The 15,993-nt window shown below is 35.6% G+C and overlaps 1 protein-coding gene across 1 annotated transcript in view; it reads left to right on the forward strand.

The window, feature by feature from the left end:
- Nucleotides 1-10,240, forward strand: part of MGAT4D (MGAT4 family member D) — a 48,720-nt gene extending 38,480 nt beyond the window's left edge. The window contains exons 9-11 of the mRNA XM_045997399.1: nucleotides 19-149; nucleotides 5,447-5,554; nucleotides 10,220-10,240. Of these exons, the coding sequence (XP_045853355.1) occupies nucleotides 19-149; nucleotides 5,447-5,554; nucleotides 10,220-10,240 (260 nt within the window). The remainder of the gene's footprint in view (nucleotides 1-18; nucleotides 150-5,446; nucleotides 5,555-10,219) is intronic.
- The last annotated feature ends 5,753 nt before the right edge of the window (nucleotides 10,241-15,993 follow it).

Below are 15,993 nucleotides of genomic sequence, written 5' to 3' on the forward strand. Positions count from 1 at the left end.
TTTACTTTTTCTCCATAGGAAAGCTGTTTAAATCTGAGGACTTAACTGACTTTGTACGTTTTTTTTTAATGTTCTACAAAGATAAACCCATAGACTTGCTCTTGGGGGACATTTTTCAGGTAAAGATGTGTAACCCAGGAGAAACTCCTGTGAGTATTTTTTTACTTTGTCAATGCAAAATATTTTAGGAAAATACTATCTGTGTAATGTAATTCCCTAAAATTTGTTCGCCAAACTCAACCTGATGAATACATTAATTTTTTGACTTCCAGTATCCAGAACTTTTACTGACATTTATATGTACTAAATGAAGTAATCAGAGGCCACAAATGTAGTGAAAAGTAGAAAAAAGGAGACCAAAAAAAAAAAAAAAAACAAACCCAAACAAGTAATAAAATGATGGAAATCCAAATATGTTGATATTTACATTAAATATAAATGATGAAAATATTACCAATTAAGAGAGAGTTCATCAGAATGGATTAAAAAACACTATGCAATTACTTGCTGTCCATATTCAGTTCAAATACAATGACATACATAGGTTAAAAGTAAAAGGTATAAAAAAGAAGTACCTGTAGACACTAATCAAAGAAAATCTGTAGTAGCTATATTAATATCAAAGTATACTTTGGTGCAAAAAAGCCAAAAAATTTGACCAGGGATCAAGAAAGATACTACATACTGGTAAAAGGGTCAAATCACCAAGAAGATATGACAATCATAGAAGTGTGTATACATTTAACAACAGAAACTCAAAATACATTAAGCAAAAGATGACAGAACTAAAGGAAAAAATAGATTAGTCTGCAGTTATAGTTGGAGACTTCAGCACTCCTCTTTCAATAAGCAGCAGAGCTGGTAGGTAGAAAACCAGCAAAGAGATAAAAGAATTGAACATCATCTACCATCTGGATTTAACTGTTATTTTATTTTAAAGATTTTATTTATTTATTTGACAGAAACAGAAAGCGCATGTGCACAAGCAAGGGGAATGGCAAGCAGAGGGAGAGGGAGAAACAGGGCTCAGGCTCATTCCCGCACCTTGGGATCATGAACTGAGCTGAAGGCTGATGCTTGACCTGCCGAGCCCCTTAATTGATATTTTAAAAAACACTATGTCCAACAGCAGTAGAAATCATATTCTTTTTAAGTATGTATAGAATATTCACCAAAATAGACATGTCTTGTATCATAAAACAAAGCTGACAAATTTAAGATGAAATCACAAAAAAAAAGAAACTAAAATTTGACCACAGTGGAATAAAATTAGAAATTAATAACAGAAATATAACTGAAAAATCCACAAGCATGTGGAATTTAAACAATACACTCCTGAATAAACCAGAGTGAAAGAGAAAGTCTCTAAAGGAAAATTAGAAAATACTTTGAATTGAATGAAATGAAAATACAACCTATCAAAATTTGTGACATGCAGCTATAGCACTACTTCCAGAGAAATTCATCTTAGAAGAAACCATTATCTTAGAAGAGAAGAAAGATCTCACATTAGTAATTTCAGCTTCCACCTTAAGTCACTAGAAAAAGAAGAGCGAAATAAACCCAGATCAAGCAGAAGAAAGAGAGTAATAGCTACGAGAGCCGGAAGAAATGAAACTGAAAACATAAAGACAGTAGAGAAAATGAATAAAACCAAAATCTGTTCTTTGAAAAGAGTAAGAAAACATAAATTTCTAATAAAACTGACAAAGAAAACCCCAAAACATAAATTATCAATATTAAAATGAAAGAGAGAATATCATGGTATATATGTAGATGTGTGTGTATCTAAGTCTAACAAAATATGTAGGTTTATCTTTATGCTGAAAATTTTAAAATGCTGATGAAAGGAAGAGACATACCACGATCATGGATTGGAAGGCTCAGTATAGAAAATATGAAAATGCTTCCTAAATTGATTTATGGACTTAATGTAATTCCAGTCAAAATCCCAGCAGGATTTTTTATGGTAGTTGTAGACAAGCTAATTCTAAAATTTTTAAGAAAAAGGAAAGTAACTAGTTTAGCTAAAATGATTTTGAAAAAGAAGAATAAAGTTGGAGGCATCACAGAACTCAATTTCAAATCTTATAATAAAGCTACAGTAAGCAAGGCAAACATTTATAGTAAAGAGGTAAACAAACAGACCCATGGAACTAAACAGATAATTCAAAAATAGGTCCACAAAATACGGCCGGTTGATATTTGACAAAGGAGCATATGCAATCAATGGAGAAAGAATAGTCTTCTCAATAGATATATGTTGGATTAACTGAAGGTGTGTTTGTGTGTATGTGTGTGTGTATGTGTGTATGATCTCAACCCAAACATCACACTTGATACAAACATTACTTCAAAATACATCATCTATCTAAATATGAAACATAAACTATAAAACTTCTAGAAGAAAGTATAGAAAAATATCTTCAGGCTCCAGGACTAGGAGGAGAGCTCTTTGACATGACACTAAAACCATGATCCATTTTTTTTCATTGTTTAATTGGATTTTATCCAAATTAAATCTTTTGTACTGTAGATTTTACTATTTGAGGATAAGGCACCATAGACTAGGAAGAAATATTTTTAAATTCCATATACAGCAAGGATTTGTATTCAGAATATACATAAAATTCTTAAAAGTTAACAACAGTGCTACATAGGCACAAGAATTGGGGCGCCTGGGTGGCTCAGTGGGTTAAGCCTCTGCCTTCGGCTCAGGTCATGATCTCAGGGTCCTGGGATCGAGCCTCACATTGGGCTCTCTGTCAGCAGGGAGGCGGCTTCCCCCCGCCCCCACCCTGCCTCTCTGTCTACTTGTGATCTCTCTCTCTGTCAAGTAAATAAATAAAATCTTTAAAAAAAAAATAGGCACAAGACTTGAATAGACACTAGAAAGGCAGTTTTTCCCTTACTGCAATAAGCAATGAACTCAGTTTTTCTTTATCAACAGGTTATTTGGGAGGGTAATTTGGGAAGCCAGCATTTGATAATACCATCTCATTGGTACTTCTATTAATAACTTAACAAATGTTAGAATTTCTATTTCCTAAAGTTCAACTCAACTAATTTTATCTGACTATAGTTTCAAATTAAATTAACCCAGGATTATTTCATTAGTTTACAGTTTCAAAAACAATCATTTAATGTAATATTTTCCTACATGTTAGTACCAAGTAGAAATGCATTTAAATAAGTCTTCTGTTTAAAAAATAAAACAAAAAAAGCAACCTACTGAATGGGAGAAGATATTTACAAATCTGATAAGGGGTTACATTTATCTGATAAGAAGTTCATATCCTAAATATATAAAGAACTTATACAACTCAACTCACACAAAAAAAAACTAATTTGAAAAAATGGGCAGATAACCTGAATAGACCTTTTTCCAAGGAAGCCAAACAGATAGGGGTGACTGGGTGGCTCAGCTAGTTAAATGTCTGCCTTTGGTTCAGGTCATGATCTCAGGGCCCTACAATCAAGGCCCACATCAGGCTCTCTGCTCAGCAGGGAGTCTGCTTCTCCCTCTCCCTCTGTGTGTGCTCTCTCTCAATCTCTCTCTCTCTCTCTTAAATAAATAGCCATACAGATGGCCAACAGATATATGAAAAGATGTTCAACATGACTCATCATCAGGGAAATGAAAATCAGAACCATAACGGAATAGCACTTCACACTGGTCAGAATGGCCAAAATAAAAAATACAGGAAATAACAAGTGGTGGCAAGGATGTAAAGGGAGAAAAACAACAACAACAATAAAAAACACCCTGTGTGCTGCTGGTGGGAATGTAAATTGGTCCATCCACTATGGAAAGCATGGAGGTTCCTCAAAAAATTAAAAACAGAATTGCAATATGATCAAATAGTTCCACACTAGATACTTGACTAGAGAAAACCAATACTAATTGGGAAAGATACATGCACCCCTATGTTTTTGCAGCATTTCTTACACTAGCCAAATTATGGAAACAGCCCAAGAGTCCATCCATAGAAGAATGGATAAGGAAGATGTGATATATATACTCGATGGAATATTATTCAGCCACAAAAAATGAAATCTTAACATTTGCAACAACCTAGATGAAACTAGAGAGTATAATGTTAAGTGAAAAAAAATCAGAAAAAAGACAAATACGATATGATATCACATATGTGCAATTTAAGAAACAAAACACATGAGCAAAGGAAAAAAAGGAGAGAGACAAACTAAGAAACTCTCTGTGGGGGCGGGGGAGGATCAGAGGGAAAAGGGAAGAGGAGAGACAGAATCTTAAGCAGGCTCCATGCCCAGCGTGCAGACTTGACTTCACAACCCTGAGATCATGACCTGAGCTGAAATCAAGAGTCAGACACTTCACTGACTGAGCCACCCAGATGCCCCAAGAAATAGATTGAACTATAGAGAACAAACTGGAGGTTACCAAAGGGAGGTAGATGGGATGAGTGAAATAGGTGAGGGGAAGTAAGAGTGCAATTACCATGATGAGCACCGAGTAATGTATAGAATTGTTGAATCACTACATTGTACCCCTGAAACTAATATGACTCTGTATGTTAACTGTACTGGAATAAAAATTATGTTAATTTTACTGGAAAATGGCATCTGGGTAGTTCAGTCAGTTAAGCATCTGACTATTGATTTGAGCTTGGATCGTGATTGCAGGATCATGAGATCCAGCCCTGTTTCTAGCTCTCTATGCTCAGTGGGGAGCCTGCTTGAGATTTTGTCTCTCCCTCTTTCTGTGCCCCTCCCCACTGGGTGTTTACTCTCCCTAGCGTGCATGCACACACACTCTCTCTCTCTCAAATAAATAAATCTTTTTTAAAAATTGAGTATATAAATTTGAGATGTATTTTTATGAATTTTCTGTGTATACAGTATATAAAATAATTATCAAAAATCATAATAATTTCAGATGTTTTCTTCTAATAGGAATGGTGTACAGGTCATCTTTCTTATTTTTATTTTAATGAGATTAACCAAATCTTTTTTCATAAAATATTGGTTCTTCGTTTTAATCATCTGTTTTTATACTTAAGAAGAAATTAAAGAAGATATAGCTCAGTTTAGGAATTAATGACTATGGAAAGAGAAGGAATAATGTAGTCTGAGTGAAACAGAAAAATATGAAAAAATTTCATCTATGTTATTGAAATAAAAAGGGAGCAGAAGATTATAGTTGGTACAACAGTAGCCTGATTTTCTAAGGCAGAGTTTAGGAAAATACATGCTTTAACTAAAACCTTTTTATATCTCAACTTGTGTTTTATTATCCTTATGAAGGAAAAGCTAAGAAATAAAGTTTAATGTAATTTTTTAATATCAAAATAAAAACCCAATATAATACAAAAACTAATATAATACAAAATTCTGCCATCCATAAATGCAATCAAAAGGAGTATTTGGGTTGTTACAGAAGATTGTTGTTTCTCTTATTTTTCCCTAGGAAAAATGTGCAGAACGAAATAAGCAAATTCGTATTCGATATAAGCCTTCTCTTTTCCAGCATGTGGGTATAGAGTCATCACTCCCTGGCGAAGAACAATATCCCAAAGTAAGATTTTGAAATGTATCTTGAGTAATATACAATGTCTCTTGAACTTATAAAATATTGTTTAGGAAAGGAGAAATGAAAACTTGAGAATAAAATATGGTTGTTTAAACGTAATTCATCTTATGATAACTGTATGTTGGGCAGAGCAATTTTCTTTTCAAGACCCAAGTTATCTGTCATGGTAAGAAAAATCTAGCCTATGTAAACGTCTTTGTTTTACTGTTACCAGCTGTGCAATGCAAGTAATTGACAAACATGTTTTAAAAATCATAATAAAATTCACCATCTCAGTCTAATATTTAAAGTTATAGAATATTTCTAAGTAAAATGCTCCTATTATTGAAATTAAATGTCTCAACATTCTTCTTTAAGATCACTGAGATCAACAAAAGATCAACAAAAATTCAGTATTGTTTGATTTTTAATCATTCTTTTTAATTTGCCATCTTTTTTGGAAGCAGTGTTATTTGTAATTGACTTAACATCTTGGTAGGGCAGAGGAAAGAGACTTCAGAGTCAAAGCAACTAGGTTTTAGTAATGGTGCCTATGTACATGATATTGGGCAAGTCCTAACACTCTGCTTTTTTCATCTGTAAGAGAAGTTTAAATTAGATGATCTTTAAGATGTTTCCCACCTTTGTAATCTCTCCCTTCTTAGTTTCTTTACATGACAAAGCAAGTGATTGCTTTAACCCTTTGTCAATTAAAATGAGAGAAGTGCACATACACATACTCCCATCATTTCATTCATTTTTTTATGACCTTCCCTCTTTCCACCTTTTCTACTCCTTATCTCTATGTGTTTATTGCACTGCACTCTTTGGAACGCTGTCTGAAACATAGTGTGGATTCAGTAAATGTTAGCTGTTTGCAGTTAGGCAAAGTGAAATTCTAGATTAAAAGTGTTCATTAAGCAAAATAAACAAGCACCAGGAATAATGAAAATTTAACTGTTATGAATGTTCATGCAACAAATAACACCATGAAAATAAAACATAGCCGCAGGTGATGCAGAAAGAAACTGTCTATGCCATTCTGTTTGTTGGTGCTATTATAATGGGGCTCTTTTATTCTATTATATTTTTTGCTGGATAAGCTATTTTAACCTTACCTTTTGTAAATTCACAACAGACTAGAATATTTATCTAATCATTTGATATTATAATCTAGCTTTTTTCCTTTTTTATACCTCACCCCATGTGAAATAGAAATAAATAACAATTTAATGATATGTCAAATGTGATCATATAGTTCCAAAATCTATATTATTTTGTCAAAATTATTTAATTATATATTAATTATTTAATTATATTATTTCAAAATTTTCTAACAGGGTATTTATTATTAGGAGCTTCATAATTCAAATCCCTTCTTTAAAAATGATGAACACCATTCTTTGGAAAAAATGGCATAATAAGGATTAGTCTTACCTCTCAACTTACTTCATAGTGGATAAGAGACTATATCATATAAAAAAATTTAAGCCTTTGATAATATAGTAAGTATAAAATAGTAAGTATAAAAATTGATATATAGAAAATTATCAGATATTTGTTTCAGTAAGTATGAAACTGATATATAGAAAATTATCAGATATTTGTTGGCCTTAATTTATAATCGTGTTTTGTGTATTTTAAAATCATATACAGGTAACTTTCTGATATACTAATATTTTGTTTTAGAAGAATAAGTATTTTCTTTTCCTTTTTTATCATATACTGTAGGCATGCAATTAATTTGGAGGCAATAGATTTGAGTTTGAAGCCTCATTATTAAGATTTTTATTTATTTGAGAGAGAGAGCGCGCACACATACAAGCAAGGGGTGGAGTAGGGGGAGGGGCAGAGGGAGAGGCAGACTTCCTGCTGAGCAAGGAGCCCAATGCTGGGCTCATCCGAGGACCCTGGGATCATAACCTGAACTGAAGACAGACACTTAACCAACTGAGCCAACAGGCAGCCCTGAAGGCTCATTCTTATCAATAGTTGTAACAATATGGATGAATCTCTAAAGTTGCATTATTCTAAAAGAAAAAAAGCCAGATGCAAAAGTCTATATACTGTATGATCCAATTTGTATGGAATGCTAGAAACGGCAGATCCACATATCTCATTATGATTTTAATTTGCATTTCTTTAATGACCAATGATGTTGAGCATCATTGCTAGTTGCTTGTGTGTGTACTTATATAAAATACATAGATTTTTACAAAATGTAGATTTTAATGAAATGTATGTATATGTTTTGTGAAGTATCTTATTGAGTATTTGACCATTTAAAAAAAATGGGTTGTTCACCTGCTTATTTTTGAATTCTTATAATTCCATATATAGTCTGACCGCAAGTCTCATCTTATGGCTTTCTCTTTCATTTTTTAAATTTCGTTTTCTTTCAATGAATGAAAGATTTTAACTTTGATAGAGTCCACTCCACCCAACCTCCACTCTGTCCGTATAGTTATGTCAGTGGTTAGCTCAGTATTCAGTGATTTTATGAGAGTATAAATGCTATTTACACTTAAACTACATAATATCCTCTATTTTTTCTTTATTATACAACTTTTTTGGGAGGTTTTTTTTTAAAGATTTAATTTATTTATTTGAGAGAGAATGAGAGAGAGAGAGAGAGAGAGAGAGCATGAGAAGAGGGAGAAGCAGACTCCCTGCCAAGCAGGGAGCTTGATGCGGGACTCCATGCTGGGACTCCAGGATCATGACCTGAGCGGAAGGCAGTTGCCCAACCAACGGAGCCACCGAGGCGCCTCTTCTTTTGGAGTTTTAAATTGATTTTATTTCAATGTGCTTATCACTAATTTACCCTTAGATTCCCTGCAAATTATCTAAATCTGTTCTTGGTACATTCAAACATTTTAAAATCATGGATAAATGTTGAATATCTTCAAGTGCTTTCTGCATTTCTACTCCTTCTTAATCTTGAAAAATACCTCTTCTTCAGCCCTCTGACCAGTTCTAGAAGATATCTTAAGAACCGGAGGGTTGATTTTCCTGTTTTCTATACCCCAAATCTGTATCATACTTGGTCTACTTGTTTGTTTAGTAAAGCATACCCTCCAGTAATTTCTCAAGAAAGATTGTGTAGGAAGTGAATTCTTGGAGAAGTAAAACATCTTGAAATTACTACAGTCTGTCAAACTTAATTGTTAGGTTGGCTAGGCAAAGAAATCTGAATTCTGATTCTTTTTTTTTTTTTTAAGATTTTATTTATTGATTTGACAGACAGAGATCACAAGTAGGCAGAGAGGCAGGTACAGAGAGAGAGAGGGAAGCAGGCTCCCTGCTGAGCAGAAAGCCCAATATGGGGCTTGATCCCAGGACCTTGAGATCATGACCTGAGCCAAAGGCAGAGGCTTAACCCACTGAGCCACCCAGGTGCCCCTGAATTCTGATTCTTGAAGGTATTCATGAGTGTAACCAATGAAAAGTAATGAAAGCCACTTTAATTCCTGTTTCTTGGAATAAGAACAATTTTCCCATCTGTAAACCTTTAATATTTGTCTTGTATTTAAGGTTCTACAATTTCATGATGATGGGTCTATTTTTATTGATTGTGATTCATATTTGGTAGGGCTTTTTAATATGAAAACTCATGTTTGGATTCTGGAAAATATTCACAAATTATTTTATTGATAAATTTTCTCCTCTATTTTCTATGTTCTTTTTAAGGATCCCTATTTTGACTGTTGGATTCCTTGGATTGATGTTCTCTTTCTCTCTCCCCCACTTTCTCCTTCCTGTTTTCTTTCTATTTGCTTCACTTTCTGAAAGTTTTTGTAAATTTCATCTTAAATCCTTTTTATTAGTGCTTTTTGGGTGGAGGGCAGTTTTCATTGATTGATTGATTATTGCTTTTGTTATTATAGCTTTAATTTCTAAGAACCCCTTTTGTGCTCCTAATGCCATTGTCCCCTCTTTCAACACTCAGTTCTTATTTTATGATTGAAATACTTCCACTTAACCCTCTGAGGATTTTAATAGTTTTTTAAAAAAGATTTTTAAAAAATTTCTTCTTCCCGCATAGTTTTTATTTTCTCCAAGTTGTTTTTTGTTGTTGTTGGTCTCTGTTCTGCAAGTTGCTAAAGGTTTTCCTCATGTATGTACTGATACAGATTGTACATTCACATAGAGAAAGCTGGTTGGAGGCTCTGAGCACATGGCAGAACCTGTCAGTTTCACTGTTGGGGTCAGAGTGGCTAGGCTCTTTCCCAGAGAATCACCTGTTAGTGCCTCCCAGTCTTGCTGCATGGGCTAGTCAATTTGCTAGAGAATCAGGGAACCAAGTGGGCAAAGATAGCTGGGCTTTTGGTGTTCACTTTGTCGATATTTACTTATTTGTTCTGCTTTCTTCTTGTCCTCCTTCCTTTTTTTTTTTTTTTTAAAGATTTATTTATTTATTTATGGGCAGGGAGGGACAGAGGGAGAATGGGAGAGAGAATTTCAAGCAGACTCCCTGGCAAGTGTGGAGCCCGATGGGGGGCTAGATCTCACAACCCTGAAAAGACGACCCTGAGATCATGACCTGAGCCAAAATCAAGACTCAGACACTTAACGGACTGAGCCACTCAGGTGCCCCTATTTGTCCTGTTTATCATTATTATCCTTACCCTAGTTTGAGTCTAGATACATACCCTATGTTTGCCTTTTCAGAGAATTATCCTTCGAGAGTGAAGATAATCACCTGGCTCCCAGGATATTTAGAGCTTTACCCACCACTGTGACTTGCAAGCCATCCTCTTAGTTCTACCTCATGTTCATCTCCGTTTCTAGCAGTAGTGGGGGGCTCTGCCCTTGGGATTGTGCTTCTCTGCTCCCCACTGGCAGCTTGAGACACAGCTCTCTCACACCTCCATTTGGTTGCCATTGTCTGCTTTCCCATTCTGTTTGTAAGGTCATGCATCTTCAGCTGGCCCTTATGGTTAAGTGTGATTTCTAGAAAGAGTAAAAGTAAATACTGCGTCTGATTCACCATCTTTATGGGGCATGCTGCTGGTTCATTCTTGAACTTTCACTTTTTGGCTCATTTGTTTTTAACTTCCAAAAATAAAATCTTAATTTCCAGGATTTCCAGTTGATTCTTTTTATATACACAATATCCTTCCTATCACTCAGAGAAAATTAATTTACACTTAAACAGTAGTATACGAGTATATGTGTAATTCATTATTTTAACTGCTTCTTATAGTTATTGTCTGCTGTTAATTCTGTATCATTGCCATCCTCCTCTCCACACTCTGCTTCTCAGGGTAAAATTGGCGGAGTACACCTCACAGAATGTCTTTCCCTCACAGAGTGTTGTGTTAGGTTGTCAGTGAGAGGTACTCTCAGTAGACCTGGAAGACAGCGGCCAAGAGGGCAAGAGATGCCTGCTGGAGGGGAATTTGAGTTCACACTTGCTGCCTGGCCAGCTGAGATCAATGGTGGGTTCTCCTGGCTTCCAGGATTCTCATAATGGCCCAATATTCTGCTGAGGATTTCCAGTTTCCAGAATTGGCTTCTTGACATTTGCTCCCTTAACCCTTCCAAGAGTTGAGTTCACCTCTAGTTCACTCTAGCTGCATGAAGTCGATTTCTTTCTTCCACATACCTCAAGTAGCATCTGTTTTCTTGACTGAACTCAGATTCTTGGGATCTGCTGCTTCTTGTGGTTTCACATACCCTCAAACTTAAATTTTGTTTCTTACTTATTGAAACTCTCTGATGTTTTGTCTGTGAATGTTGAGTCTTTTTCTATAGACTTTCTCCAGTATTTATGGGAGGAATGGGCAGTCCAGGGCTCACTCTGTGCAGAAGCTTTTCTTCTGAGTAGGGAAGACCCATTCTTTTTGGGTCTGGTTTTCTTCTTCACAAACACCTGTACTCTGTGCCCTGCTGGGCAACGGTCATTTGATGTTTGCTGCTCGGCATAAGCATGTATGTTCCAACTGTGACTCTGCAACTAACTCCAGTGCCCCTGCCTGTTCCGTTGTAACCACCAGCTCTGAGCTTGGGCCATCCTTAGAGCCACGCCCACCTTTCTACCAGCTGGCTTCTGTGTGTTTTGGAATTTGAATTCCTCCCCTTCTAACCCAGCCTCATCTGCTTCCCATTTAACATTCCGTCTGCATGGTTTGTATGGATGGGAGTGTGTTCATGCCGAACACTTTTGACACTTCAATAGTAAAGGGGCATATAATATATAATCAAAAGTATGCATTATTTATGCACATACCACTTCAAGGAAATGTGGCTGCATTTCCATGAAGATAACCCTGCATTCTATGCGTTTCAATTAAACCTGCATCATGTTAAAAGGTGTTTTTCTTTTTTTAATGGGACTGAGATGGGCAAAAGCTTGAAGAAGGTAGCTCAAGTGGTAAATTTCCTGGGAGCCTTTATCTGTTGTGCTCTCAGTCACCTGTCTTTCTCTTTGACTCGCTCCTTTCAGAATGTCTCCCTTTGTTCCTTCAAGAACAAGAAGACCCCCACCTCATAGTTTCCCTCCCACATTAGGAATTTGAAATGCCTTCAGCATCCTCCATTGCAACCACATTTCCCTATCCAAAACAGTTTCAGGGGAATAATGAGCTGTCTATTTGCTAAGAATTCTAGATATTTAAAATTAGATGTTTCCAAACTGAAGAAAGAGTTGGAGAATAGATTACCCCTTTTATTTTCCAAGGCTGTATTTCAAAATGGAATAAAATTTAATCATATAAAATTTTTAGCTTTGTTTATATTTTTCAAGCACTATGCCCATATCTGGCTAAAAGTGAATAAAAAGGAGCTTATAATAAGAGGCAACAACCCCCTGTACTTCCCCAGCCTTATCTCACTCACCAGAGGCATTGACATTTCATCATTTCTGGTTTAAATGCCTCTGATAGTTTTCTTTATATTACTAAATAATACGTTTATGCTACTAGTTTTTATTTATCCACATTTTTTCCCCTGCAGTACAGATGAATATTTAGCTCAGATACTTGTTCATTTTTATTATGTCTTAGTCAGTTTCGGCTGCTATGACAGAAATACCACAGACTGGGGTCTTACACAACAGAAATTTATTTCTCACAGTTCTAGAGATTTGAAAGCCCAAGATCAAGGTGCTGCCAACATGGGGATTTTGATGAGAGCCCACCTCCTGGTTTGTAGACAGTTGTCTTCTGACTATATCCTCACATGGCCAAGAGTAGAGAAAACTCTAGTCTCTTTATCCCCTTATAAAGGCACTAAACTCACTCATGAACCCTCTGGAACTAATTCTCTCTCAAAGCCCCCATTTCTAAATACACTGAAGAATTTGGCTTCAGCATATGAATTTGAGGAAGGGGACACAAAATTCAGTTGATAACATGTTAATAACTTTAATTATTTTGCCCCTTTTCTAAGTTCTCTTTTCTGAAAGAATAAACAAATATTAAACTTAACTGATCTCCTATGTGTCATAGCTTTTATTCGCTATTTTTTAAAAGATTTTTTTTTTTTTTTTTGAGAGAAAGAAAGCACATGAGAGAGAGCTAGAGAGAGCATGAACGGGGAAGGAGCAGAGGAAGAAGCATATTCCCCATGGAGCAGGAAGCCAGAAGTGGGGCTCCGGGGTCCATCCCAGCACTCTGGGATCACAACCCGGCCGAGCCACACAGGCGACCCTTTTTTCTATTTCTGTCACTTGTTTTTCTGTGTACTAGATGGGTTCCTTGACTGATTTTTCTTATGAATGCTTTATTTTTATTTTGTTCCTTTTTTTCCTACCATCTTTTTGTTTTGTAGATACAATTTTCCTCAAATCTCAGAGTATTAGATCTTTTCATGAAAGATTTTAAAAGTTCTCTTCTGTATTCTGAATGAGCTGTTTTTTGTTTGTTTGTTTTTTCAGATCAATCTCCTTGTCTGTTTTGATCTGTCTCTGTTAGGTTGCACCCTTTCCTCAAATATTTAGTGATTCTTGATGGTCTGGTGGTAATAGTCATTTATTTCCTCTTCCTCCTCTCCCCTCCTCTGACACTGCATTCATCTTCATATTCCTTTATAAAATTAAAAGGAATGAGATTTCCTGAAAGTTTTTGGTACCTGGGTAGAATTTGTCGGCTTATAAACTCTTTTTTATAGTATGTGCATGGCTAGGTTGTGATTGTTTTGTGTTGGAGTTTTTGTGTTCTTTTTTCCTGTTTTGTTTTCCCGGTGGTTTGAGAGAAGGGGCAACAACATGCCAAAATATAGAGAGCTTTGTACTGCCTGAGCTAGAACATCCAGGCGGCACATTCAGCTTTCCTCAGAGAAGACTGTATGTGAGTTCCCTGGGACCTAAAGTCCTTGCTGCTCTTGGGGAGGGGGGGTGCTCCTCTCACAGACCCACTTGCTTCTCCAGGGCTAGCCCTAGTTTGGCTCCCATCTTTCTTCGAAGTTGCCATCTCCATTCTAGCCCCGTTCCTGGTGCCGAGGTCACAGATTTCTTGGTTCCGCCCGTCAGTCCCCACTCTTCCATCAGCTTATGTCTCGTTAATTTAATTAAATGTCTCTTCATCTGAGAGCCCCTTTCATTCTTTACATTGTTTGGAGTTACATCTTTCCAGCTTACTCACTATCATTTCAGTGGGGTCTAGCTGTCCACCAGACATCCAGAAATAAGAGTTTGGATATTATATTTCAACTTTCTTCCATTTTTAATTAAAATAAAATTTACATTCATGACCCCAGTGAAATAAATGTCACCCTCTTTTCTTTTTAAGATTTTATTTATTTATTTGACAGAGGGAGACACAGCAAGAGGGAACACAAGCAGGGGGAGGGAGAAGCAAGCTTCCTGCTGAGCAGGGAGTCGGTGCGGGGCTTGATTCCAGGACCCTGAGTTCATGACCAAGGCGAAGGCAGATGCTTAACCCACCGAACCACCCAGGCACCCCTCCCCTCCTCTCTTTAACCATGTCCAACATATCAACAAGTATTGCTATGCTTTCCTTAATATTCATTTCATTACCTCTTTAAAAAAATTTTATGTAAAATTTGTTCCTTAACCAGTTAAATTATATATTACACTTCTCATAAAACTTTAAAATGTAAGGCAAATTTTCTATAGTTCATTAAGGAGAAAAATAGTTTGGTTTATTTCTATTCATCCAGCTTGTAGCTCAAAAATAATAATTCAATAAACACAAAATTTTTCTTAGTGATAAATTTCCTAGGGTTTTAGTTTTTTAAAAATTTGCCCATGTCATTCGTTTAAATGTTCTTTATCATTTCATGTTCTTAATCTATAATAAATATAAAAGAAATTTATTTTAGAAACAACTGAAATATTTCTGTATGAATAATTTCTGAAAACTCAGATAAGACACTTAAAGTTTTGGGACACTGAAGGTCGTAGTCAGTTAAGTATCTGACTCTTGGTTCCAGCTCAGGTCATCATCACAGGGTCCTGGGATGGAACAGCCCCAACTCTCTTTTTCTCCCTCTTTAATATAAGTAAATCCTAAAAAAGATACTTGTAGTTTTTCTGTTGATAAGCAACAAAATAGTGTGTTTCTATAATTTGCTAGTGCTTCATCCTATATGAAAAGTTATTTTTGTTTTACTGGAGTGTACTGATCAAGGGGCAAAGTGTTTCGAGGTGTTGGAAGTAGGATTACCAGATAAAATACAGGATACCCCACTTAACCTTGAATTTAGTTGAACTATGACTTTTTTTTTTTATCTTTGTATGACCCGTTCATTTTTTTTGCTGTTGTTACATTCGGTATGCCTAGTTGCAGGTGATGGAAAGAAAGGAAGTAGATAGATATTTCTCATCAAAATGCTCTAACTGAATTGAGTTTATGGTTTTGACTTTTATTAAAGAATGATGTATGGCATATTTGCATTTTCTTCAAAACAGTTATTTCAAGTTTTATGTTTCTTTTCTGTGTAAAATACATGTGACGACGTTCTCTTAGAATTTGGAGCTAGGGAGGCATCTGGGTGGCTCTGTCAATTAAAGCATCTGCCTTTGGTTCAGGTCATGATCCCAGGGTCCTGGGATCAAACCATGTGTCAGGCTCTCTGCTCAGCGTGGAATCTGCTTCTCCCTCCCTCTCTGCCCCTGCTTGTGCTCTCTCTCTCTGTCAAATACATTTTAAAAAAAAATTTTAAAAAGAATTTGGAGCTTTAAAAAAGATATTCTTTCCCAAAGAATTGTCATGATTCCTTTTGCCCATTGTGGGTATTTTGTTCCTTTTGACTAATAAGAAGTTCAAAACTAATTTCATGTGAAATGTAGTACTCATATTCACAGCAAATGTCTTCAGTTCTAATTTTATATTTAGGATTTTCTTTCATATATTAGTGTTAAAGGATTATTATGTCTTTACTTAGTTATTCTAAATCTTTTCAGTGTTTATATTTTAAATTATAAACATTAAAATAAAGTGAATGTTTAAAAATATCTGTACCTTATTTATAACAGTTTG

This window comes from Meles meles, chromosome 2 (genome assembly GCF_922984935.1).
Source record: "Meles meles chromosome 2, mMelMel3.1 paternal haplotype, whole genome shotgun sequence".
NCBI lineage: Eukaryota > Metazoa > Chordata > Mammalia > Carnivora > Mustelidae > Meles > Meles meles.